Source organism: Delphinus delphis, chromosome 11, assembly GCF_949987515.2.
Source record: "Delphinus delphis chromosome 11, mDelDel1.2, whole genome shotgun sequence".
NCBI lineage: Eukaryota > Metazoa > Chordata > Mammalia > Artiodactyla > Delphinidae > Delphinus > Delphinus delphis.
In genome coordinates this window covers 7,327,084-7,351,294 of record NC_082693.1, presented here as the reverse complement: position 1 = coordinate 7,351,294, position 24,211 = coordinate 7,327,084, and the positions used below count along the sequence as shown (strand labels likewise).

The 24,211-nt window shown below is 45.7% G+C and overlaps 1 protein-coding gene across 5 annotated transcripts; it reads right to left on the bottom strand.

The window, feature by feature from the left end:
- Positions 1-5,460: 5,460 nt before the first annotated feature.
- Positions 5,461-23,600, bottom strand: PEX5 (peroxisomal biogenesis factor 5). Of its 5 annotated transcripts, none has more exons than XM_060024252.1 (16): positions 23,494-23,600; positions 21,847-22,009; positions 21,495-21,530; positions 21,098-21,230; positions 20,747-20,878; positions 14,951-15,056; positions 14,349-14,439; positions 13,837-13,947; positions 13,482-13,574; positions 12,997-13,116; positions 8,869-9,012; positions 8,596-8,666; positions 7,989-8,201; positions 7,577-7,742; positions 7,065-7,222; positions 5,461-6,872 (listed from the first exon to the last, which is right to left on the bottom strand). In XM_060024252.1, exons 2-16 carry the CDS (start codon positions 21,991-21,993, stop codon positions 6,671-6,673), a joined length of 1,923 nt encoding a protein of 640 aa, XP_059880235.1. In that variant the 5' UTR covers positions 21,994-22,009; positions 23,494-23,600; the 3' UTR covers positions 5,461-6,670. The 5 variants fall into 5 exon arrangements, with proteins under 5 accessions (XP_059880235.1, XP_059880234.1, XP_059880237.1 ...); XM_060024251.1 differs by lacking the exon at positions 23,494-23,600 and adding an exon at positions 22,603-22,738; XM_060024254.1 differs by lacking the exon at positions 23,494-23,600 and adding an exon at positions 22,603-22,738 and having other exon boundaries at positions 21,098-21,209.
- Positions 23,601-24,211: the final 611 nt, after the last annotated feature.

The following is a 24,211-nucleotide window of genomic DNA, read 5'->3' as shown; positions in this document are numbered from 1 at the left end:
TTAAACTATCATCCCTTGAACTGGCTGATTAAACTGGGAAGAATAAAAAGGCAGAGGATGATGACTCCAAAATGAGTTCACCTTTGAGTTTTGGAGCTGGTCTGACATGTGCTTACCTTTAACCTGATCCAAAAAATTTGGAATTACTTTGGCTTTGACAACCATCAGCAAGTAAGAGAACTTCAAATATATAACAGTGGTGGTAGTCATAGTTTCTTCTGCACAGTGGCGGTTCCCAGATGTTGTCAGTGGCATCAGCACATGTATTTTTTGAACCGATGAAGACTGTGTAGTCAAATTTAGAGGAAAAGTGATCTAAGCTCTGTCCTCTTCAAATTTTTCAAAATTATTTGAAGATGTTATCAAGTTAGATACACATTAATTCAACTTGAAACAAACAGTTTCTTTCTTTGTGACATTTGAGATTAAGCCAGCCAGCAGGCATCAGGCGTAGGTGTTCTCAAACTGCTAGGAAACTTTTACTAGAATAGAACTTAGAGGAGAACAAAACATACAGCCCTACGTGGCAGCCTTTCCTCAAGACAAGGGGCCCACTGCCTTAAGGTGTAGGATAAATGTGTGATTTGCTAGAAATCCTAGGACAAGCTGTTTAAGTGTTTTATCCTGAGATTGTGGGTGGGGATTTTCCCCCTGACTGAACTATTTCTTTTCTTTTCTTTGAAACACAAGGCTGCCTGTAATGGCTAATGTGACCAAACTTTAATTATTTTCATCTATTGTTTGAACAACTGGGATTTTGTTTCCCTATATGAGGGCCCAAGAACATTGAAAGAAATGAGTGAGTAGAGAATCTATGATTTCAGGACCCCAAGGGAACTCCAGCCTTTGGATTCAGAAGCAGCATCTGCAGCGACTATATATTTCTGGAGAAAAGAAATGGGTAAATTGAAAATAGAAACTGAATCACAGGTATCAAAAACAAGATAAGGGTACCAGATTAAGAGATAAAACTACTAGGTATAAAATAGATAAGCAACAAGGATATATTGTACAACACAGGGAAATATAGCTATTATTTTGTAATAACTTTAAATGGAGTATAATCTATAAAAATATTGAATCACTATGTTGTACACCTGAAACTGATATTGTAAAGCAACTACACTTCAATTTAAATTTTGTTTCTAATTTTAAAAAAAGAAATGATAAATTGAACAAAACCCATTTGTGCAATTACCACTAGAGGAAACTTTGATCTAGGTTAGTTTGCCTGTCTCTAGAATATTCTTAAATTTAAAGGCCGGAAACTGTCTCAATTGCTATGGATTCCTATTTAAGTTGATGTAAGAAAGACCATTAAGCAGTCTACATAAATCCTGGAAGAAATCTCAAAGGCTACTGTGGTAGATCACTGTAATATTGTCCTCAAAGAAATCATACTTCCTATATCCACATCTCTGTAATGTGTCACTTCTTCTCATCAAGAGACAAAGTCTATTTCTTCACACGCTTGAATGTGCATTTTCACTTATAAGTTTGTAAAATAAATGATTTGCCTTGACCAATAAAATGTGGCAAAAGTGAGATTGTGTGAGCCCCAGAGACTGGGTCATAAAAGGTCCTATAACTCCTGTTGGTTCTCTTTTGACACCCTGACACCACCAAGCTGTGAAGCCCAGTCTAGTCTACTGGAGAACACGAAACCACCTGGAGGAGAATTGAGGACGTGTAGCCAACAGCCAGACATGTTATGCAGACATCTGGGACACTGCAGTCCTAGATGGACCATCAGATGACAGCTGGCAGTCCCAAGAGGGGGCCCAGGTAAGTACAGCAGAATCACTCAGACTGCCAACTCCCAGAACCATGAGAAAGAATCAAGCATTGTTGTTGTTTTAAGCCACTGAGTTTTGGGGTGTTTTTTTTGCAGCCAAAGAAAATTAATACATCTCCCAAGAAAATCCAAATATCCAACCAAACTCTGAATGCTTTAAGTACACTAGCTCTTTAAGAAAAACTTTCCTATTTGGAAAACAAAAGTATAATCTTCATTGTCACCACTCTAATTTGCCCAAATATATTAAATATATTAATATCTCCTATGAACTAATAGTTCATAGGACTAGATCTTAAAATGATGAGATTTTCTACTTGCAAAGGATTTTTCAAATGAAACATTGAATTGCTTTGAATTACAAATCCCTTGGTTTAAAGTAAATGCCACACTGACAAAAGGGAAAAAAAATTAAATACATATGGATGAGTGTGTATAAAATAATAAATTCTTAATAAAAAATTAAACATTCTTATTCTCTAAAAAAAATTTTATCTAAAGTTTTTTGGATGAGAATAAAAGAAATATTCCTTTGGTTTAATAACCTCAGGGTCCCTGCACTGTTACCAGAAAAACTACAAAAGAAATGCAAATGGACAATAAGCTAATGATTAGGGATCATGAAAAGGTTGAAGAGAAACTAAAAATAAATACAAAAGATTCCAGGTCTAAATTCCTTTCAAATATATTGTTGCAAATTGAAAGATATTTTAAAACCTTCTTGTCCTAAAATTTAAAAACCAAAAAAATAGAAGTTATGATGGTAAAAATAAATATGAGAATTAAATTTTAATCCAAGTTCACTCTAATCAAAGTAAATTGATATGTGAATTTTAGACATACAGGATTTCTACATAGGTCTTTTTTTTTTTTTTTTTTTTTTGCGGTACACGGGCCTCTCCCGTTGCAGAGCACAGGCTCCGGACGCGCAGGCTCAGCGGCCATGGCTCACGGGCCCAGCCGCTCCGCAGCATGTGGGATCTTCCCAGACTGGGGCACGAACCCGTGTCCCCTGCATCGGCAGGTGGACTCTCAACCACTGCGCCACCAGGGAAGCCCTGTTTTTTATGTATTATTTGTGTGAAAACTATTAAAACCTATTACAGTACAGTACTATATAGCCAACTGTGTTAGTTGGGTACCTAGGCTAACTTTGTTGGACTTAACGAACAAATTGGACTTATGAACACACTCTCAGAATGGGACTCATTCATATGCAGGGGACTTACAGTATTTGGTTCATTCAACAGGCATTGATTGAACTTTCATCTATTGTGCAAACTGTGAGAAGTCAGAGGGAAGAGACAGCATGTCATGTCTAAGGAAGTGTATCAGTTTCATGATGAGGAGTTGGGGGTAAATGAAATGAGAAAAAAACAAGAAGCTATCGCAGTAATTCACGAGAGGATAAACCCCTAAACAGAAGTAATAGCAAAAGTACAAAAACCAGAAGATACTTGTGGGCTTTACTGAGGGGGCAGACCCTGAAGAACTGGGTGACTAAGGAGTGTTACAGGAAAATGAGGAGGAGGAATCCAGACCCACTCACAGCTTTCTCCTAGTAAGTCTCCAGGAGCGCACAAAATGAGAAGCCATGTTGGGGATGAAGTTCCTGTTTTGAATTTGTTGAATTTAGGGTAGCAGGGAAACATCCAAGCAGAGGAGAAAGAAGATAAGTGTGCGATGTATCCAAAGCTGGGGCAGAGATCTAGGCTGGTCTGTTATCACCATTTAAATGGTAGTTACAGCCACAGGTGTGGATCAGGTCGTCAAAGAACCATGCAAAGCAAGGAAAGGCCAAGAACAGAGCCTCAGGAACATCAGCACCTCAGGAGCAGGTAGACAGAGAGACACTTAAAGGAGACTGGGAAGCAGCTTAGGAGAGAAAATATCACAGAAGCAGGGGAGAGGATTTAAAGAAGAGAGTGGGAGACTTCTCTGGTGACGCAGTGGTTAAGAATCTGCCTGCCAATTCAGGGGACATGGGTTCGAGCCCTGCTCCGGGAAGATGCCACCTGCCGCAGAGCAACTAAGCCCGCGAGCCACAACTACCGAGCCTGCGCTCTAGAGCCCGCGAGCCACAACTACCGAGCCTGCGCTCTAGAGCCCGCGAGCCACAACTACCGAGCCTGCGCTCTAGAGCCCGCGAGCCACAACTACCGAGCCTGCGCTCTAGAGCCCACGAGCCACAACTACTGAGCCTGCGCTCTAGAGCCCGCGAGCCACAACTACTGAACCCACATGCCACAACCACTGACGCCCATGCGCCTAGAGCCCATGCTCTGCAACGAGAAGCCACCGCACCACAACGAAAAGTAGCCCCCGCTGGCCCCTCCCACTCTGACCAGCTCAGGACAAAGGCCTTTCCTGACCACACTAACTGAAGGTGCTTATTTACTTATTTATTCCGTTGTTCCTTCAACTAGTACATCAACCGTGAGAGCAGGGACCTTGTCTGCCTTCTGAACTGCATCCCTGGTACCCAACAGCACCTGGCACGTGATAGGGGCTCAGTAAATACTGGCTGAATTTGATGTGGATTCAAGAGGCACTTGGACCTGACCATGCAAGGAAAGCATCCTCCTGGAACCTTGACGCCACCAAACACAGACAAAGCAGATCAACCTGGAGATTTTGCTTAAACCAGAAGTTAGCTCAACTCCTAAGCCATTTACCCAGCCAGACTTTTTTCCTTCTTGTATCTCCACTCCAGAAACTGCTGCATCAGCCTGCCCAGCCCACTCCCAGGCCCGCGGGCCCCGCACCACTGGCCTTCAGAGCCCCAGGTGGTGGCAACGGATGCCCTCCTCCCCGTGACGTTTTCTTTTCTCTTCTTTTCTATGAAAGTATTACACACAAAGAAAATTTGTAAATTACAGAGAAGTATGACAAAGAAGGGGGGACATAATCCTGATACATTTAACATACTGGGAATTTCCTTATTCTCTTTTCAAGGCACTTTCTTCTTGAGATAAAAACTGTAAAAAGTTTGCTAAACTTTTCTTCTCATTATATTGTTAGCATTCATTGTCATTGGAAATTGTTCCATAAATATAATTAAATAGCTTAATAATATTTCACTGTCTGGGTAATTACTGAACCAGTTCTCCTTTAGACATTTTAAATTCTAACATGACCATGGACATTTATCTCCAAACATAAATATTCATATTTTAAAATTTTTCCCCAGGGTAGAGACCCATCTTGATATGTCTCTCGAGAGCTCCTGATAGAAACCAGGTAGAGCCAGCACTGAAATGCTGGCATCTCAATGCCCTAAGCATTGAAGAAACTACAAAAGTCCTCCCATGTAATAATTCGTAATAAAAAATAGCAAACAATTACATCACACCCCATAGTTTCCTGTATAGAAGTAACACAAATGTAAAAAATGCATGATTGTCAAACACCCATCTCCTGCTAAACCATCAGTCCCATGAACACAGGGACCTTGACCACCTTATTCATGTACCTCGCATATAGTAGGTGCTGAGTAATTACTTGGGAGACAGATAGGTAATCAATGTACCAATGAGAATGTGAAAGATAAATCGAGAAAAACTGTTGAACACCAACCTCCAAACAGCAATTCCCCTCCCACCATCCCAACTGCACACCCAGTAGCAGGACTCAAAGCCATGTCTGTTCCATTTATTCCTCATACAAATATTTTACAGTTTTATTTTTTAAATCATTTACACATATTCATACAAAGAAAAATAAATTTTAGGATGGAAACTTGGGACCACGGTAGTTTTAAAAAAAATCTGACCATTAGCTACCTAAGACAAGGCAAGAGGCTTCCCGGCCGCTTCAGTCGTTTCTGGGCTCGGGGCATCTCCCCGGCAGAACCCAAGCTGCTCACTCACTTCCTCTCAGCCTTCGCCTTGTGGAGGTGATATGGGGGAAGGGGATTTTCCGACCCTCCCCGCTACAAACATTTCAAGGACAGCAAAGGCTCAAGGTAACACTGAACCCTCTCTCTGCCAGGAATTTGGCAAGACTGCAATTTCTGAACCAACTTTCCAGAAGAGCTAGCTCAATTCCTACTCGCAGGTCTTTCTAAGAGGAGGGGGATGGCTGCACTCAGGACATTCCTCGTCCCACCTGCTCTGTCCTCCCTCCACAGGCCCCCAAGCCAGAGCCCTTGACCTGAGCCTACGTGGTCCCTTCGAGGCTCATTCCACAATGAGGTTTCCTCTCCCCACACCCAAACACTCTGTAGCAACTTAACCCCGGCAGCCCCTGAGGACCCCTATGGTAATGACGCCCATTACTGCGCACAGCATTATCCAGGGACTCTGAGCTATAGCCAGGAGAGGTCCAAGAATGACAGAACTACGAGCACCCCTAAAACCTCAGCTCTGCTGAGCCAAATCAACATTCAAATCACACAGGCCAACTCCTAACACGTCCCACCCTACAGTCATCACAGAGGCGCTTGACAGAACCTGCCACACACCACTGCGCGAGGAGGCTGGACTATCATCAAGTCCCAGTAAAAGGAGAAAGGAGGGGGAGGACAGACGCTACAAATGTGGTAGACCCAATCAGAAATGGCAGCAGATGACAACCTGTATCCTTGGGTCCTTCCCAAAAAGCAGCACCAAGAAAGGGCGTGATGAGCAGAGAGATCTGGAGCTGCACGGACAGCCCTTGAATTACCAAGGGACTCCGACAACACAGCTCATCTTCCTACAATTATGCAGGAACTAGAACCCAGACTACCCACCCCTACACTGAGGCAGCTCCTGAGAGGCAGTACCGCTTGTGGCCATCAGCCCACCCCCTTGGTAGGCCCGTTTGGGGAGAGGGGATCACATCCAGAGCAGGCACCCCTCCAGGCAAACACTCGCAGGGCAGCCCATCCCACTGTCATTGGGGCAGGCCGAACATCGCTAGGAGGGTGGACAGATCCCGGGCATCAGCCGCCCCGTAGGCGTTGCTCTGGCCTAACATAGACAAGGCTAAACGCAGGGTGCTCCAGATGTTCTCCGACATGGCACCCCCTTCGCCCCGAGGGCCCCGGCTTTTCCTCTGCATGTTCAGGGCCTCCAAAAAGTGTTCCACCGCCTCACTGCAAGGGAGAAGAATGAGAGCTGGTGAGCAGAACCAGTGGAAGGAGGTAGGTCAGCTGGCATGGGGAGAAAGAAAGCTGGAGCTCGAGGTCAAATAACAGGATCAGAGAATGAGGAGCCAGGGCCAAAGGCAGGGAGTTCGTTCATTCATTCATTCATTCATTCATTCACTCCTCAGTAGATACTCTCACCGGTGGGCCCCAAGGTTGATGCAGCTGATGCCCAGGTTGTAGCGGGACCGTATATAGCCAGGCTGGAGCTCGAGGGCCCGACGGTACGCAGCTACTGCTTCTTCACTCTGGTTTCCATTGGCCAGGGTGGCCCCTAGCTTATTCCACAGCAAATAGTCCTAAGATAGGGATGGACAAGGGTTAGAAACAGGGGCCAGGCTCAGATCAAATTCTGCCCGATCTCCCCCTGGCTCCCCACTCTGTTTCTCTAACGCATGTTACGATTCCACTCCTGTCTCCACAGGTCACTGTGTGGCCACGACGTTGTGACCACGACGTAACCACTCACCCCCTGCAGACTCCCCTAAGTCCAGACGACCCTAGACTCCCGCTCTTCTTTTCCCAATTCTCCCAAGGCAACCAGTACATGGAACACTGGAATGAAATATCCCATGACTCCGAAGGTCCCAACAAACGATTCCTCCGTAAGGTATAGAGTCCTGTCCTATCTCCCTTCCTCCCCTGAGGCTCACATTGGGACGAACGCTGAGGGCGGCTGTGAAACAGTCCACCGCCTTGTCATACTCCCCACTCAGGTTGAAGAGGACTCCCAAGCCACACTGCACATCAGGGTCAATGGATGTCGGGTCCAGGCGCACAGCTGCCAGGAAGAGCTCTTTCACTTCGAGAAACAGGGAACTGGACATGGAAGAAAAAAAAATGCAAAAAAGCAGGTGGATGAATACGTCTATATTCCTACCCCTCCCAAATAATCCTTTCACTAACCAATCATACCCCCAAGATGCGTCTATCTATCCTCCTTCCAATCCTTTGTCTTCCATCCCACTCTCAGACCCTGAGCCTCAATCTATCCAAAATTCCACAAGCCAGGTCCTCCTTCTACTCGGGTTGCCACTCGTCATCCCAGGAGGTCCCCACACTCACTCGGACAACAGAGAGCCCAGGATGCGCTTGCTGGGGCCCAGTCCTGCCCCGCTGGCCCCTTCTTCCCCGGCTGCCACCAGGTGGGCATAGGCTGGCGTGTAGCGCAGCCAGTCTCGCAGGGTCTCGCAGGCCTGCCGCTGCAGGGACTCGTTGGTGAAGCTTACAGCCAGCGCCATCAGTGCCGTCCGGTTGTCTGGCTTTAGCTCTAGGCACCTGTTTGGACAGAGATGGACAGAGCTGGGCTCTGAGGCTGACACTGCACCTATCAGCACCCTGGGAGCCGAGCCAAGCTTCAGAACGCAGCGGTACCTGCCAACTCCCGCAGTTAAGGTACAGAGGAATCCTCTACGGGTGGGTTATTAATAAAGTTAAAGTCCTGAGAAACGGAACATTTCAGCAGCCAAGGAACCAGCCAGGGTCCCACAAATAAAACCAAAAGCCGAGGAACAAATGGAGCCAGTCATCTCCAGACTCCCCAAACCTTAGAGTTTCATCATGAGAAAACACTCGTGTTAGTAGCCAGAAAGAAGAGTAGGCTCTGTCATTCTAAAGGTTATTTGTAGAGCCCTGGGACCACCCTGCCCCCCCACCCTTTCAGTGTACTCACCTCCGCAGCGCGCTGATGGCTAAGAGTTCTTGCTCATTCTCCGCCTGGGTGGTCCCCAGGTACTGCCAGGCCTAGAGGGAAGTTGCCAGATTTCATCACCCCGGTATTCACCTTCCCACCACTGCTTCCTCTGCTCGCCCCACCCACCACCTCACTCTCAGAACCCGACCAGGCTGTCGCCCGGGCCCTAATCCATCGGCACCACCCTCAGGGGCCTCCCTCAAAACTGGAGGGAGCGTCTCTCATCTGAAGTCAGAAGAACGAGCTGCTCACTTCCATGTGCTTGGGGTCCTGCTGCACAGCCGCCTCGAAGAGCAGGACAGCGTTCGGCAGGTCACCCTCCTCAAGTCGCCGCAGCCCTTCCTCAAAAGGCTGGGGGTGGTCACGCAGGGGGTTCTCCTCCTCAAAGTGGTACCCCTACGAGGAAGGGAAGCCAAGTGAGACCCCATCCCGGAGGGGGCCATCACAGAGCAGCAGGAATGGGAGCTGACAACCAAGACTGACGTGGAAAAGAAGCTGAAGGCCTCCAAAAAGGTATCCGGATAAATGCTGGCAAGTTCTCCATGTCATAAAGGAGATCACCTACGACCACAGTGAAGAAATTCCGGGTCATGCCCACAGCAACTGGAAAGCCAGGCAAACTCTGATCCTAAAATGAGCTGGGATTAAGCTCATTTTAGGAAGTTTTTATTAGCCGGTGTTTCCACATCCTTGATCTCTCATTACTGGACAGAGCACATTTCTTAACAGGATCTGCTTACAGTAATGAGATGAGTTCTCTTCAGCTATTCAAGGGGCATTTCTTGTTATCCTGCAATAGTGTGATAATCTATAAAGGAAATGCAATTTGGAGTCAGAGGCCCTGCTATTCAAATGCAACTCTTACCCAGCTCACGGAGTCCTGTGCACACTGACTGGACAGCATGTGTTCAAGCACTTTGAAAATTTTAATTTATTCCCCAATTTCATTCTTAAAAGTTATTAATATTAATCTGTATCTGATAGTAAATTAAAGCTAGATTCCAAAATCCTGAGGGCAGAAAACGCTTCAGAAAGACCAGTCCTCTTCTAGCTGAGGCTTTCTCATTTGAGGGAAGTTATGATGCTCTGTGCAGAGCTCTGTCCCCAGGGCTTCCACGAAGGCAGAGACCTAGTAAGCGTGTGACTTGGGACAGGGGAATAAAATGCTCCTTTTTGGAGAGCAGTGGTTATCGTCACAAAACAATACCCCAGAATGAACACAAGATGCAAAATACAGGGCAGGGCCCTTTCTAAACGCAGTTAAGGACAAATCAGAATGAAACTGTACGAAACAAAGACATGAGTGAGGCCCTTCTTCACTGCCATTGTGAAACTGCTCAAGAACCTGAAACGCTTAAATCTTGCCAGCAAAGTTCTAAACCATTATAAGTAATCTGCAAATTATTTGTAACAAATAAAAATTAAATAATTACAATGGGGATTTAAGAAGAGAGACATACAGGAGATGGATTTGGGATAAATGTATAAAAAGTATATTCATGTTGAGAATAGGTAATGTTCCTGGGACACCTCCGTGCAACAGGAAAACTCAGAAGATAGGAAACGACCCTAGAACAAGGATCAGCAAGGGGCAGAGGATAAATATTTTGTCACAACTACTCATCTCCACCAGAGCAGTGAGAAACTAGCCACAGATGATATGTAAACAAGCATGGCTGTGTTCCAATAAAAGTCTATTTATGGACACTGAAGTTTGAATTTTATCAATATATAATTTTCACGTTTCACAAATTATTACTTTTCATTTTTTTAAAACCATTTAAAAATGTTAAAACCATTCTCAGCTCACGGGCCATAAAAAAAAAAGAAAAAGGTGGAAGGATAGATTTCCCATGGGCCACAGTTTGCCAGCCCCACCTAGACTATTAGAGTTCCACAAGATAAAGCCTTCTGCATTCACCCTCCCATGTTTTAAGCCACCCCGTAGGAAACAGATCATTGTCACCGATAACACAATTTCCTAATGAAAGTAATTCCTGCCTCTCAGAGTTACTGAGAGCATCAAATGAGAATATCTGCCACAGCCTTACCAGAAAGGTTAAAATACTATGCTGAATAGGTATTATCCTCAGCAGACAATGCAACAAATCAATTCCATCATGTTGCAACCACAGGGTTCTCTAAGTATGCTCTTGGTCTGTGTTATCTATCCTCCTTGAGATTTTATCAATTGCTGATCAGAGAGGAATTTTTCAAAAGTAGAATATTTGTATAGATGAAAAAAAAAAAAAAGAGTCCTCTGGAGGAACCTTTAACAACCCACAGGATGCAGGATAAGCTTGGGACCACTGTTGCATCTTAAAAAGTCTAATCCAAGCCATTCATCAGGTCTGATCCATCGTCTGGTCTGCTCAAAATTTCATAGGATCATACTGCAAAAATAGGATCACTACTAAGTAGAGTGTGTCCCATCACAGAAATTTCTCCTTCACACTAACAGCATGCAGTATCATATCTGCTCCAGCTGTAGGTGTAGCCTTGAAAATTTAAGGATCATGAATAAAAAATACGACATTCAGATACCCATGAATTTACCTGATAGAGTCAGAAACACTTGAAAAATAAAAAACAAGTACTATTGACATATAATTTATTAACAGTTTAACAAAAGGCAGACAAAATCTGGAACCTTAATGCAAATGTTTCTAATCCTAATTTTGCAATATCCCAAGGTATCAATGATACCAAAATAGGGTTCAAAGATCTAAAAACATAATTATGTTTTTAGGTTTTGAATTAAAGAATTTATTCCAACTATCATGTCATTAATACAGAAGTAAAAAATGCTAAGAGGAGGTGCTGCTCATATGAAGTTAGAGCTATGTCTATACTTATCAAAAACCGGGAAAAATTTTTTTTAATTATTTTTATTTATTTTTTGGCTGTGTTGCATCTTCATTGCTGTGCACGGGCTTTCTCTATTTGTAGCGAGCGGGGCTACTCTTCGTTGCAGTGCACGGGCTTCTCATTGCGGTGGCTTCTCTTTTCGCGGAGCACGGGCTCCAGGTGCATGGGCCTCAGTAGTTGTGGCACATAGGTCAGTAGTTATGGCTCACAGGCTCTAGAGTGCAGGCTCAGTAGTTGTGGTGCACAGGCATAGTTGCTCCATGGCATGTGGGATCTTCCCAGACCAGGGATTGAACCTGTGTCCCCTGCATTGGCAGGCGGAGTCTTAACCACTGCGCCACCAGGGAAGCCCCAGGAAATTTTTATCTAAACTTTATACCTTGCCATTTGTAAGTCGACAGGGCCTGTGCAACTTATCAAGTGTCTATTATAAATTAATAAAAGTATTATCTCCAGGTATTTCCTTCAGTTCTTCCTCATCACAAGTCTATAGAAGAAACTCTTACTATGGAAAAACCAGAGGATGGGGTCCCAAAAGGTAAGCTCCCTTTTCTATTATATCACAGAACAACTCTCAGAAAGTCAGGCTGGGATAATAAACAAAATCATCTTTTTCCTAGTACTAAGATTTTCATTGGCTTTTAAATCCTAGCCTTTTCTAAGTTATCTTGAACTCTGTTCTTCTCTAGCTTCGCAAGATCTACCTCCAGAATCCTGGCCCTCTAGTTCTAGCCCCAACCAGGTCTGAGCTGAGAAAAAGACACCACTGATCACCTCCCCAGTTCCTGTTTTGCCTTTTTCAAAACCAAGCAATCTCTCCCTCCCCAGTCATGCTTCAACTCACAGCTCAATTATTACCCACATGTCCGAATGCCCCGCAACCCGCAAGCAGATTTTTTTCACAGTGATACCCCGATATAACATATGCTTCTAAGGCAACAGTATATACTACATGCAAAATTCAATCATTCTTCACCACCGACTTCTGGGAAATTTTCTTAGCATTTGAATTATTTAATGTAATTCTTTGAAAATACCCTAAACTGGGGGCAAGTGGTTAGTACCTACAGGAAGAGATCAGAATTTAAAATAAACTTGTGAGTTAAAAAAGTAAATAGATACTAAGGTGGAGGGCAGAGAGATGGCCTACCACCTACCACTCTCTACCAAAGGAGCTATGAATCTTCTTAAAATGTTTTCAACCAACCTCCAAAGCAAGGCCCCTTCCTCTGTGCTCTTACTGCATCGTGTGCAAACCTCTACTCTAGGTATTTTGTCGCTTACTGTTGTTATTTGACGAGGGTGGTCCATTATCGTTAACCTCTATATCCCAAGAATAAAGCATACTCTCAATAACTGGAGGAGCGCAGGGGCAAGGGAATAATTCAGGCTGCCTTTCACGGAAAGGGGCTCAAGAAAATAATTACTTAAGAGTGGGTACCCTTCAGATTCAGGATTAAAGGAGAGACAATAAAACAAGGAAATCCTGCAGTCTGAAAAACTAGTTCTTACCTTATCGTAGGAAGCAGCCGTGAGGTCGTCATAGTCAGAAAGCCAGGGGTGGGCCTCAGCATCCCGTTTGGCCATCTCCTCCAACTCCGCCTGCAACTTGTCCCAGAAATCGACCTCAGACTGTAAGGAAGGCCAGGCAGAGAGAAACAGAAGATTCATCATGAGCACCCCGCCCCACCCTTAGTTCCACCAAGATGGGGTCCCTATGGCAGTAGTTGTTTAACGTCAGTGTGTTTAAGATCACCTGAAGAGCTTCTTTTCATGCAGGTTCCTAGATCCTACCCCCAGATTCTGACTCAGTAGTCTGTGATGCCCAGGAATTTGCATTTCTGATAGGCAACCACCCCATCCCAAGCAATTCTGACAGAGAGACTCCAAGAACACTATGAAATACAATGTTCACCCGTCTCTGATGTTAAGACACCCACTCTCTCCAAAGAAGTGTTCTCTCTTGGACTGGTTACACCTGTACTAGCTGCTCTCACCTCTATAGCTGACTTGGCTCGTTCAAACTCCATATCAAGAGCAGATGTGTTTACTGGTCTTGTGAACTGGTCAACCCAGGCCTCTGAAGTACCCTGTGACAAAGAAGGATGGTCATACCACCAACAACAACTTTCCACCCACTAAATGTCAACTAAATACCCATTAGACACCACCAACCTGGGCATTTCTGAGAAGAACGTTCTCAGAATCTCTTTCCCACCCACTCAGGACCTGGATGCTACCAAACAAGCTGGCAATAAGATCCCTTCCCCATCTGGGACCACTGAACACTGAACCCACGGCCGGGGGCACCAGCCGGCTCTGAGGTAGGACTGGGAGGTGACAGTGTCCTACCTGCTGCTGAATAAACTCTGCTGCCCACTGCTCTGCCTGAGCTCGGCCCGACCCTGCGCCGGACTCCAGGGACACCTGCCCCTCGCCAATCTGCCGCACGAATTTCAGGAACTGGGGCACAGAGACACACACAGGCCACTTGGGAGAGGACTTCCGGGTGTGCCCTCTCAACCACGCCCAGAGAAGCCTGCACTTACCCCTCCCCCTGACCATCTCTAGCTACAGACAAGATAGGCTAAAGACGCTGGAAAAAGCAGAGAGCAAAAAGAAAGGGATTTCTGGCTCGAGAGATCTGAGAAGGCACAGAAAAGACAAAGGGTTAGTAGGCAAGGAAATGAGGGCAAGAATACTGGAAGAAGAGGCAGGGTCGTAAGTCTCTGTTCTCCAGACAGGAAGGAGTGGACCTCGGATCTCATCTCTTTCGCCTTAAACTAAACTGGGGTCAGAGAAGCAGGACTCCTGAGTTCTCAGACCAGCTCTGCTGGGCAAAGTAGCAGCGGGACGTGGCTCACCTCAGAGTTAGCCAGCTTTGGGTCATCCACCTTGGCCACAAAGTCGCTGGCCGTGTGCTGCAGGTCCTCCTCAGGCTGGTATTCATCATACCTGGGACAGGTGAGGACTCGCTCATTTTACACGTTAGTCTGCCACATCCTTCCCCACTCCCAGCCCGTGGCAGTTACAGTTCTCATCAGGGTACAGAGAGGGTGACATTACTCCTCTCTCTGGTTGAGGACCTACTAATTTCAATTTACATTAAAGACGGACATTTGGGCAGGAGTGGCAAAGCACTAGCTACATGCTTTCACCTCTCTCTTTCCTAAACGCGTCTTTCCAGAGAGAAGGAATAGACAGTGGCAGGCTCCAAATTAAAAGGGGAACAGGGTGCATAAGATAAAGTTACAAACTTTTGGTAGGACAGTTAGGATTCTCGACTCGATTATACTTGAGATATAAATGAATCGGGGTAATAATACAAGTGGAAACCTTAGAGCAGAAAATGAAGGGATTGCAACTTGGTTTAAGAATGTGGATAGAGGAGCTTGGTGGAGGGGAGCGGGAAAACTGTCCCACTCCTTCCACAGGGAGCCGTCCCGAGCGAAGCGGCTGGACTCACCAGCGAGCAGTGGCGGCCGTCCCCTCTGGTTCTCCCAGCCACAGCTTCTCCTCTGACTGCTCCAGGTACTCCTCAGCCCAGCGGGCCGGGGACACAGACAAAGGGTCTGCAAGGAGCAGACAGGTGGGGAAATCAGTGAGGGATCAGGAAAGGGAGAATATTAACTTAACCAAGTCAAAGCAGAATCCCTGAGACCACTGGTCAAAAGAAAATACTACTAAACTTTCAACATCCAACCTGCTCCCAAGGGGCCTAGGGCAGGTGTTTACTGAACTGGGAACAGAGACCAAATAAGGAGGCTCAGGAGAGAAGTAGGGACCAAACCCTTTTGTTCGAAGTGCAAGAGCCCTCAGTAAGAAATAGTGGGCACTGGGCCTCCACCTTCCTCAAAGGTACTGCAGGGACCCGGCAGGGAACCAGGGTAGAACACAGGAGCTCCCATTCTTTAACCAAACCTTGGTCTGTCCTCCATTTACACAGTTCACACCCTCCCAACAAAAGGAGCCTCATAATTGGGAGACTGGGATCCACATATATACACTATTGATACTATGTGTAAAATAGATAACTAATGAGAACCTACTGTATTGCACAGGGAACTCTACTCAATGCTCTGTGGTGACCTAAATGGGAAGGAAATCCAAAAAAGAGGGGGTATATGTATATGTACTGCTGATCCACTTTGCAGTACAGTAGAAACTAACACAATATTGTAAAGCAACTATACTCCAATGAAAAATTAAAAAAAAAAAAAGGAACCTCATATTTCATCCTAATATACCTACCAAGAGAATCTGAGAAGCAGAATGCTGGGCTAGAACTAAAGATACATGAGTCCACTCTTCCCACTGGATTTTTTTCATTATTCGAGATGTAACATACAAACATGAAGGTACGTAAAGTGGACCAAACTTAGGTGAGCTGCTTCATTAATTTCTACCCATGAGCACACTCAAGCCACCACCACCCGGATCACGACATGGACCGTCTACAGTTCCCTCACAGGCTCCCGCAGGCCCGCACCCCCCGGGTAAACATTATTCTGAATTCTGTCACTTTTGACTGCTTTTGAGGGCTATGTTTTTAAGTCTAATTCCAGAAATTATCTTAGCAGCTCTCATGAAAAAGGGCACTGCTGCAACAACAGAATAAACATATCAAATGAGGGTGCTGAACTTCTCTCAACCTCCAGGACTTTGCTCTTTACTATTCTAGGGCCAGGAAAACAAAAAAGTAATGACACAGATTAGTTAAAGGATTTAAAGGGACCCTAAAGAGTGAGTGCACGCAGAGAAGGATGGGTCGGCGTGTTCTTTCCTTCTGCTCTGCACCCATATCCTCAAAAATGGTCATCCTGCCTCTGTCCCTAATTTGAAGATCTGTTACTGCTTTGAACACCAAGAAGGCAGGTTTACCTCCTCGGGATTCATATGCAACAGAACTTTCTATTCCATTTAACTGAGACTCTGCCTGAATAATTTCAACAAACTCATCTCAACATCTGAGAAAATAATGTTAAAATCTGAAAAAGAAAGGAAAAAAAAGATCAAGACTCACAGATTTCACCTGATCATAAATAATAAGTGATTTATTACTAATAAAATAAAAGATACGGTTGACAATATTTTTGATCACAGACTTGGTCTCTTAATTTCGAGAACTCCTAACATTTATATCAAGATTTCCCTCACTAGCTTTTACAAGCAACATTTCTCTTTCCTTTGCCCCAGCTAGACTGTTAGCTCAAGTCTGGAGACCTAATAAGGAAATGCTTAATACTCCGTCCCATTCTGCTGAAAAATACCCAGCCCCCCTCCTCACTCTCCAGTCACTCCCTCTCAGCTAGAGTGTTTCACAAAAGCATATTCTGGCCAAAGGTACTCCACAAATTGCAGAGAACACCATTTCTGTGAAATGCTCCTCTGAAGGACAAGCAGCAACAGAAAAAGTACAAAGCACCTGGACTTTAAAACAGACAAGAGGTCGTTTAGAGAAAAGAATCGCAGAGATGAGTCATCCTCATACAGCTGTAATTTGGTATTTAGCCATATTGGCCACAAGACTCAGGATTTTCTGGCATTGGGAACCTGCTCCAACAAAGAAGTCAAAATAAAATAACCAAAAGAATACTACCTGGCCTGCAAAATACTTTTTGAGAAATTCTCACAGAAAATCAGATTCATCTGGATCCCTGTGAGATGGAGGCAACTAAGTCCTGCTGAGTGGGAGGGACTGTCCTAGGGCACAGAGATCAGAGAGTGACAACCAACAACCTAGACACCAAACCTCTGATTCACAGTGTTCACCTGGCCTAGGTTCTCACTGTGTGCTCACTTCATCTGGGCACATCTACCCCAAGCTCAACAGTCAAAAACTCAGAACTTCCCACCTTTACCCATGAAAGTTTCCACATCCACTAAGTAACACAGTGATCAAGAATGCAGGTTCTAGGGTCAGGCTACCTGCACTCACATCCCAACTCCACCACTTATTCACTGTGAGTCTCCAGACAAGTTATCAACCCTCTAAGTTTCCAATTCCTTATCTATGAAGTGGATATAATAGCTACCTCACAGGGATGCTTGTGAAGACCAGATGAGATAATGCCTATGCAAAGCACAGAGTAACAAATATTAGCTATTATTATCATTACTGTCTGCTCAAGGAAAATCCATACAAAAGTGGAAAACATCACAATGAGATTATTATTCCTTTTATTCCATAGCCTCTTCCTCTGCCATCCAGGGGAGAGCTACTGCCAATCATCATCTGCTACTGCTGGCCATTGCCCTTCCTATCAAAGTACAGGCTTATCTCTCATAATTGTCATATGAACCCCACACACCATTTTAGCTGAGGCTGTCTAAACTCAAAACCCCTTAAAGATGCGTTTCTTCCCCAGAGCTGAGCAATCACAAGATGGACGCTTATTTGGCGCAGAAGACTGGGGTGAGAGGGAGAAGCGGAATTCCATCAAGAAATATTTTAGACTAAAAAATGAGCTTTATGTGGTAATGGAATAATTCTGTATCTTGATTGCAGTAATGGTTATGCAAATCTACATATGTGATAAAACTATAAACATACAAATAAAAGCATGTAAAACTGGTGAAATCTAATAAGATCTGTGGATTGTACCAGTGGCAATTTTCTGTTGATATTGTACATAACTAACAAATGCAAAATGTCACTACCGGCAAAAACAGAGGGAAAGACACACAGAACCTTTCTGTACATTTTTTTGCAACTTCCAGTGAAACTATATTTCCAAATACAACATTCAAACAAGAAAAAAACTAAGCTTCAAGGTTCCTTTTAAACTAGATTCTAGAATCCTAACAATGGGGAGTTAAAAATAATGAAGATTTAAAGAATATAACCTTCTCTCAACTTGCAGTCTACTTATCCACAAAGAAATAGGTAACCTATATCACTACTGTAGTAATATCAGCCACAAATGCTATGAGGCTAGTATCCACGGGTTCCACATCCACAGATTCAACCAACTGTGGATGGAAAATATTCAGAGGGAGAGGGGCAGGGAAATTCTAGAAAGTTCCAAAAAGCAAAACTTTGAATTTGCCCCATGCTGGCGACTATTTACAAAGCATTTACATTGTATTAGATATTATAATAATCTAGAGATTTAAAGCATACGAGAGGGTAGGTTATATGCAAATATTATGCAATTTTATATAATTTTATATAAAGGACTTGAGCAATTTTATATATAAAATTGCAATTTTATATAAAGGACTTGAGCATCCAGGATTTTGGTAACCACAGGGGTCCTGGAACCAATCCCCTGCAGATACCAAGGGATAACTGTACTAGAAAATCAATCCCCGTTAGCTCTTTCTCCCAGATCTCAATTCTCTCATTCAGTAAATTCTGAAGGGCCGCTACATACAAAGCAATATACTACTGTAATAGGACATTTATATGAAGGCAGATCCCACATAGCTCAATATCCCTTTCCAGCTTTCCATATCCCTGCCTCTGTGAAGCAGGCACAGTTCCACAAAAATGTACAAAACAGAGGAAGCGAGAGATCTCCCAAAGACCATTTAACAGGTCAGACAGGTCCAACATGTTTTTCTAAAGTAGTTTTTCATTTACAGGTTAAGGAAGATTTCAATGGCTCCAAGTATTCATCTAATTTTAACAAAAATCTCATCAATCTCAATGCTTATAGTAGTGATGATTTTTTCCTGAATTATCAAAAATGACTGATGCCCATACATTATAACAGAAGTCTCCCTGCGATAAGAAACAGCACTTAAATCTAAGGTTTGTACAAAAAGCTGACTTTCAGTCTGGTGGCGGGTCTTTATTGCAGCTCAGATTTTCCAATTGGGGCAATTCCACACAGAAGATTCTCCATGATAGGGTAATGATTCTAAGTATGGAGCCTGGAGTCAAACAGACATGAGTTTGCATGTAATCTCTGTTACTGAATGATTTCAGACAAAGTATTAACCCTTCCAAATCTCAGTTTCCTTGTCTATAAAATGGGGAAGGAATACCTACCTTGTGTTTCTGTGAAGTTCAACTGGCTCTGAGAATATAAAGTGCATAGAAACCAAGAACACCCATTGTTCTTCCTTAAACTCCAACTTAAAGGAGGGAAAGGGAGTCATGATAAAAGAGACCAACAGCTTTTATTAAAGGTGAGTTTTAGTTGGTACGATTTGGGGGTTTTTCTCTTGTGTGTGGAGGAAGCCCTGTCTTTAGGAGAATAAAAATGATTGGGGGCAGGGGGTACCAATTAGGTCCCATCAATCATGTCATGAAAATTCAGGAACTATGATGATGTGAGCACTCTGAGAGGCCAGAATCTTTGCAACTTTCTCCCTTTATCTCTTTTGTGATTCTTGATTTCTTAAATTGGAAATAGGCTAACAGTGCTCTCTTTGAGAGCAATCAGGAAGAGCAAAGAGGAAGAGAATGCCCTTGCCCAGGCCTGTAATCAGAAAGGCCTGGGGGAGAAGAATCAGTCCCCCAGGATGCAGTGAGCACAGACAACTCAAAGAGGAAAAATTAGGCTGGGACCCTGAAGAGCTTAAGTTGCAGGCCTGGCAGTATAGCATAACGGGTAAGCCCACAGACTCTGAAATCATTCAAACCCAGAGTCAAATCCCATCTCCACCACTTACAAAGCTATGACTCCTTGGGCAAATTATTTAACCTCTCAGCCTCAGTTTTCTTATCTATATACTAGGAATAATAACTACCTCAAGGGTTCTCAGGGGGATTAAACGGACAATGCATTTAAAGCACTAAAACAAAGCCTAGAACATGGTTAAGTAAACATTAGCTCTTGTTATTAATTTTTATTATTATCATCAAGACCATATACTTCAGGCCTTTGAACTCCAGAATTCCACTTTCCAAGGCTCTAACCCTGTTCAAGATGACTTAATGCCAGAATCCCAAGGGATGTGTTAAACATTTCTCTCTTCCTGGGCAACACTGCCATCCACCCAATCTGCGGATCCTCCCCACCAAACTACAGTACTAAAGTTCCAGATAGCAAAGAAGAAACCCGAACTCCTCGTGTTCTCTCTCTCCTCAAAATCTCTTATCCAGTTCAAACGCACGCCTCTGTTTAATATAAGCTTCAATTCCCTGTTACCACCTAAGAGAAATCAGGCTCAGTGCCCTATAGAAAAGAGTCAAGAGTCCAGAAAGGTCCTAAGCAGTTGAAATCACTCTATATCCTAAAATGAATGAGGGTAACAGCGTAGAACTTTGCATCACAGGCGCCACTGTAGATCTTCCCATAAGAAGCCTCACCCGTAACTTCCGAGATGAACTCTTGGGACCAGTCAGTCTCATTGTAATCCTGAGTTACATCCACAGCGTCTCCAGCTGCAAGGAACTCCTGGGCCCAGTTCTCCGACAGGGCCAAGTCGGCCACACCAGGGGCTTAAGGGGGAGACAGAGAGAGAACTAAGGAAAATACCTATCATTCTATCATGCCTAAGGAACCCTGAGTGCACATGAAGACACTCTGTTCCTTTTGTCTCCTTCTGCATCTCAGTTCCTCAATACCAGCAGCATCTAAATACGGAATCCCCTTGTCCCTACCTGCACAGAAAATGGTGACCCCCGCCCCCCCAACCCAGAACCAGACTCTGGACCCACCTCTCTGGGGTGCCTGGCGGAAGTTTGACTGTTCAATCTCCTGCATCTCTGCCAGGAGGTCATCCATCTTGAAGGTCTGAGGGGCACGGGATACAAGTGGCGCATTCTGGTCCTGGAGGAATTCGGCCACCAACTGTCAGAAGAGAGGTGGTGAAAGGAACCCAGCAAGAGACAGGGGCCCATTGGATGAGGGATACTAACATCAAACACAAGGAAAGGGAAACACAGAAACTATAGATTTGGAAACGCTCGAAGAATACTTAAAAACAAGCAGGAGAGCTGAGGCAAATCTCATTTGATCAGGGAAGTCTACAGACTGAAGTACGGATGAGCCCAGTTTAAAGGAAAAATACAATGGGCGAACGAAAAATGCGACAGAAAAGACGGGCATATTTACCTCATCTTCAGAGGCTACCCCCAAAGGCTTAGAGACCTAAGACAAAAGAAAGGGAGACAATATGGTACAGTGGTGAAGACCACAGCCACACAACTCAGTTAACCCTGGGTTAAAATTTCAGTTCTTCCATCCATAAGGCAAGCCACAAAACTTCTCAAAGCCTCAGTTTCCTCATCTATAAAATGGTTGTCTTCGTCTATATAAAGACGTTCAATGTTTAATATAGTAAACACCTGTTGCGTGGCAACTATTATCATTTCCAACACAATAGAGACAGCAGTTATCCCAAAGTGTGCATCCGGACCCTCCATCCCAGGTCACAACTCGAGCTCTCCGCCTGAAGAACACTCACCGCCTCCGAGGCTGGGGCTCCTGGGGGCCAGGGGCCAGGCCTCAACCCCTCCTGCCGAAAGGCCTTGTCCTGGGTGAAGTGCCCGGCCAGCTTCATGAGCGGGTTGGCACCCCCGCATTCCGCCTCCACCAGCTCCCGCATCGCCATGGTGACCGCCGGCTCTCTGATGGGCAGAGGTTTGGAACTGAGGTCCCGGAGCCAAACCCTTCCCCAACCCACAACTCAGCCCGGACCTGGGGGAGGCGGTTTTTGGCCGCTGGCCACTCTCCACCCCTGCGCCTTCTGCTGCGGCCCCCACCTCTGCCAGGAGTCGGGGGGTCGCTGCCCTCCTGCCGCCCCCCTGGGCCTCTCCAGCGGCCTCCACGACTGCGGTCTCTGGCGGCGGGACAGGCGGCAGCCGCCCCCCACAAACGGGCCTGAACCCCAGGAGAGCGGGAGGACAATTCCGCAACTGAGCTGTACGGGAGCACTGGCCGGGCAAGGGAGAGGGAACACGCCGCGGGACCGTTAAGCCCAGTCCCCTACACCCGCAGTCACCAGGCAAGCACTGCTGGGGGCCATGCCCTCTCCGTAAATCACCTGAGCCCCTCCCCCTGCTCGGCCGGTCCCGGCCCACCCATTCCGCGCTCAGAGCACCCAGTCTCCCCCACCAGGGTCGCTGCTCAAGCTCCGCCCCCCGCGACCCGCGAGGACACCGCAAGGGCTGCTGGAAGACCAGGAAGGTGTCCTCGCGCCCCCTCGGGGCCCGGCACTCACCACCGCGCGCGAAGCCGCACGACCTGCCGGGGTACCTGGTGCGGGCTGGAGGGGGAGCGGAGAAAAGGGGTTGGGGAGCCAGGGGCGGGGCTCAGGCTTAAAGGGGCCGTGACCGCCGCGCGACGGTCGCGGCCCTGCGGAAGCTGTTTGGAGGGGCGGAGCCTTAAGTCTGCGACGCAGCGTGATGGGAGGAGTCGTGGGTCTTAAAGGAGAAGTCTTGGAGCCTCGACTCTGCGAGCACTCGAAAGGATCGCGGACGCTACGACTTGTTTGAGGGAAAGCTCAAAGAAGAATGGAGCTAGGAGGGGCTTCCTGACCTTTGGGGGAAAGCCGAGCACGCAGATCCTGGGCTCAAATCATTCTGCCTCTTCCTGGGGGCGTATTGTGACCCAAGGGGATTCCCTCCCTTTCTGGGCCTCGGTTTTAGAGAAAGGTCCTAATGCGGGAGTGGTGGGGGTCAAATCCGGGGCCTTCCCCAGCCTTCTAGGCCTGCCCGCTTCCAAACTGCCCCTAGCAGGACAGCGTCACGGTCTCCATAGTGACAGAGGCCTGCCCCCAATCCCTCTGCCACATCTGCGTATTGGGGGAAATAGCACTGGATGACGACAAATTCCGGTTACTAAATTAGGGTCCAACGCATCCTGAGACCTCAAGCCGATAACCTACTGGGAAGGTGCACAGTGAGTCACTCCTCTCCCCTCCTTCCTCCCTCACCGCTGGTCAAGGTCACTGTGGTGGCCTTATTCCCACTGCCTCAGACAGGGAATGCACAAATATGATGCAAGAAGTGATCTCTAATCACGAAATAAGCCTCAGGCCCCACCATCTGCTACAGAATTGGCTCTGGTGTCAAACCTCAAGGACACTGGGAAACAAACCCTGAAATCTCACCTGCCTCCAAGTCCAAGGGTGTCCCGATGTCATGAAGAAGGAAGGGCAGGAGGTGCTCAGGGCTGCTGGTAGATGGGCAAGGACAGGTCTGTGCCAAAAGGACAGAAGTACCGTCCCAGCCTAGGATACAGGAGAGGAGGCAGGTAGTCAGCAGGTGGCACCCTGGGCCAGGCTGGCTTCCTGGCTGTCCTGCAGATTTCACAGGTGGAGGCCCCAGGGGACCAGAGGGGCATGGCTGTGTAAGCTCCTCCCTGAAATGGTAGAGAAGCTGTTCTGACACCTCAGGGGAACAGAACAGCAGGGAAAACCTGAGACTGTGCAAAATTTCTCTTTTTCCTTACCTTTTCACCATGGATCCCAGCCCTTGCCTGTTTTCTGGTCTCAGGCTGACATTGTAAAGCAAATACCTAGTACCTAGTAAACTAAACCAAGCCAGTGAGGAAAGGATGCGCTCTGGAAAGTGCATACTTTAAAAAAGAGGATCCCTGGAGAGAGCAATGTTTACCTGAAAGCATATGATACAGCAAAATGTCAGAAAATCAAGGCAACCAGATCCCAGCACCATTCAAACCATAACACACATAGAACCTTCAGCTCTGCTAGGCGTTTAGTAACTTATTAACAATAACTCACTATGTATGCCGCTTGTAGGAGAATCGTAACAATGATAATAACAGATGTTTATTGAATGCTTACTTAAATCCAGGCATTGTACTAA

What these genes read in the sequence shown, in the direction of transcription:
- PEX5 (XM_060024252.1), bottom strand. Translation starts at nt 21,993, where the DNA reads ATGGCGATGCGGGAGCTGGTGGAGGCGGAATGCGGGGGTGCCAACCCG. An exon ending in AGGACCCCAAGCACATGGAA is followed by an intron (nt 8,667 to 8,868) that starts GTGAGCAGCTCG and finishes ACTTCCCTCTAG; the next exon opens with GCCTGGCAGTACCTGGGGAC. An exon ending in CCCTCAGCGTTCGTCCCAAT is followed by an intron (nt 7,223 to 7,576) that starts GTGAGCCTCAGG and finishes TCCCTATCTTAG; the next exon opens with GACTATTTGCTGTGGAATAA.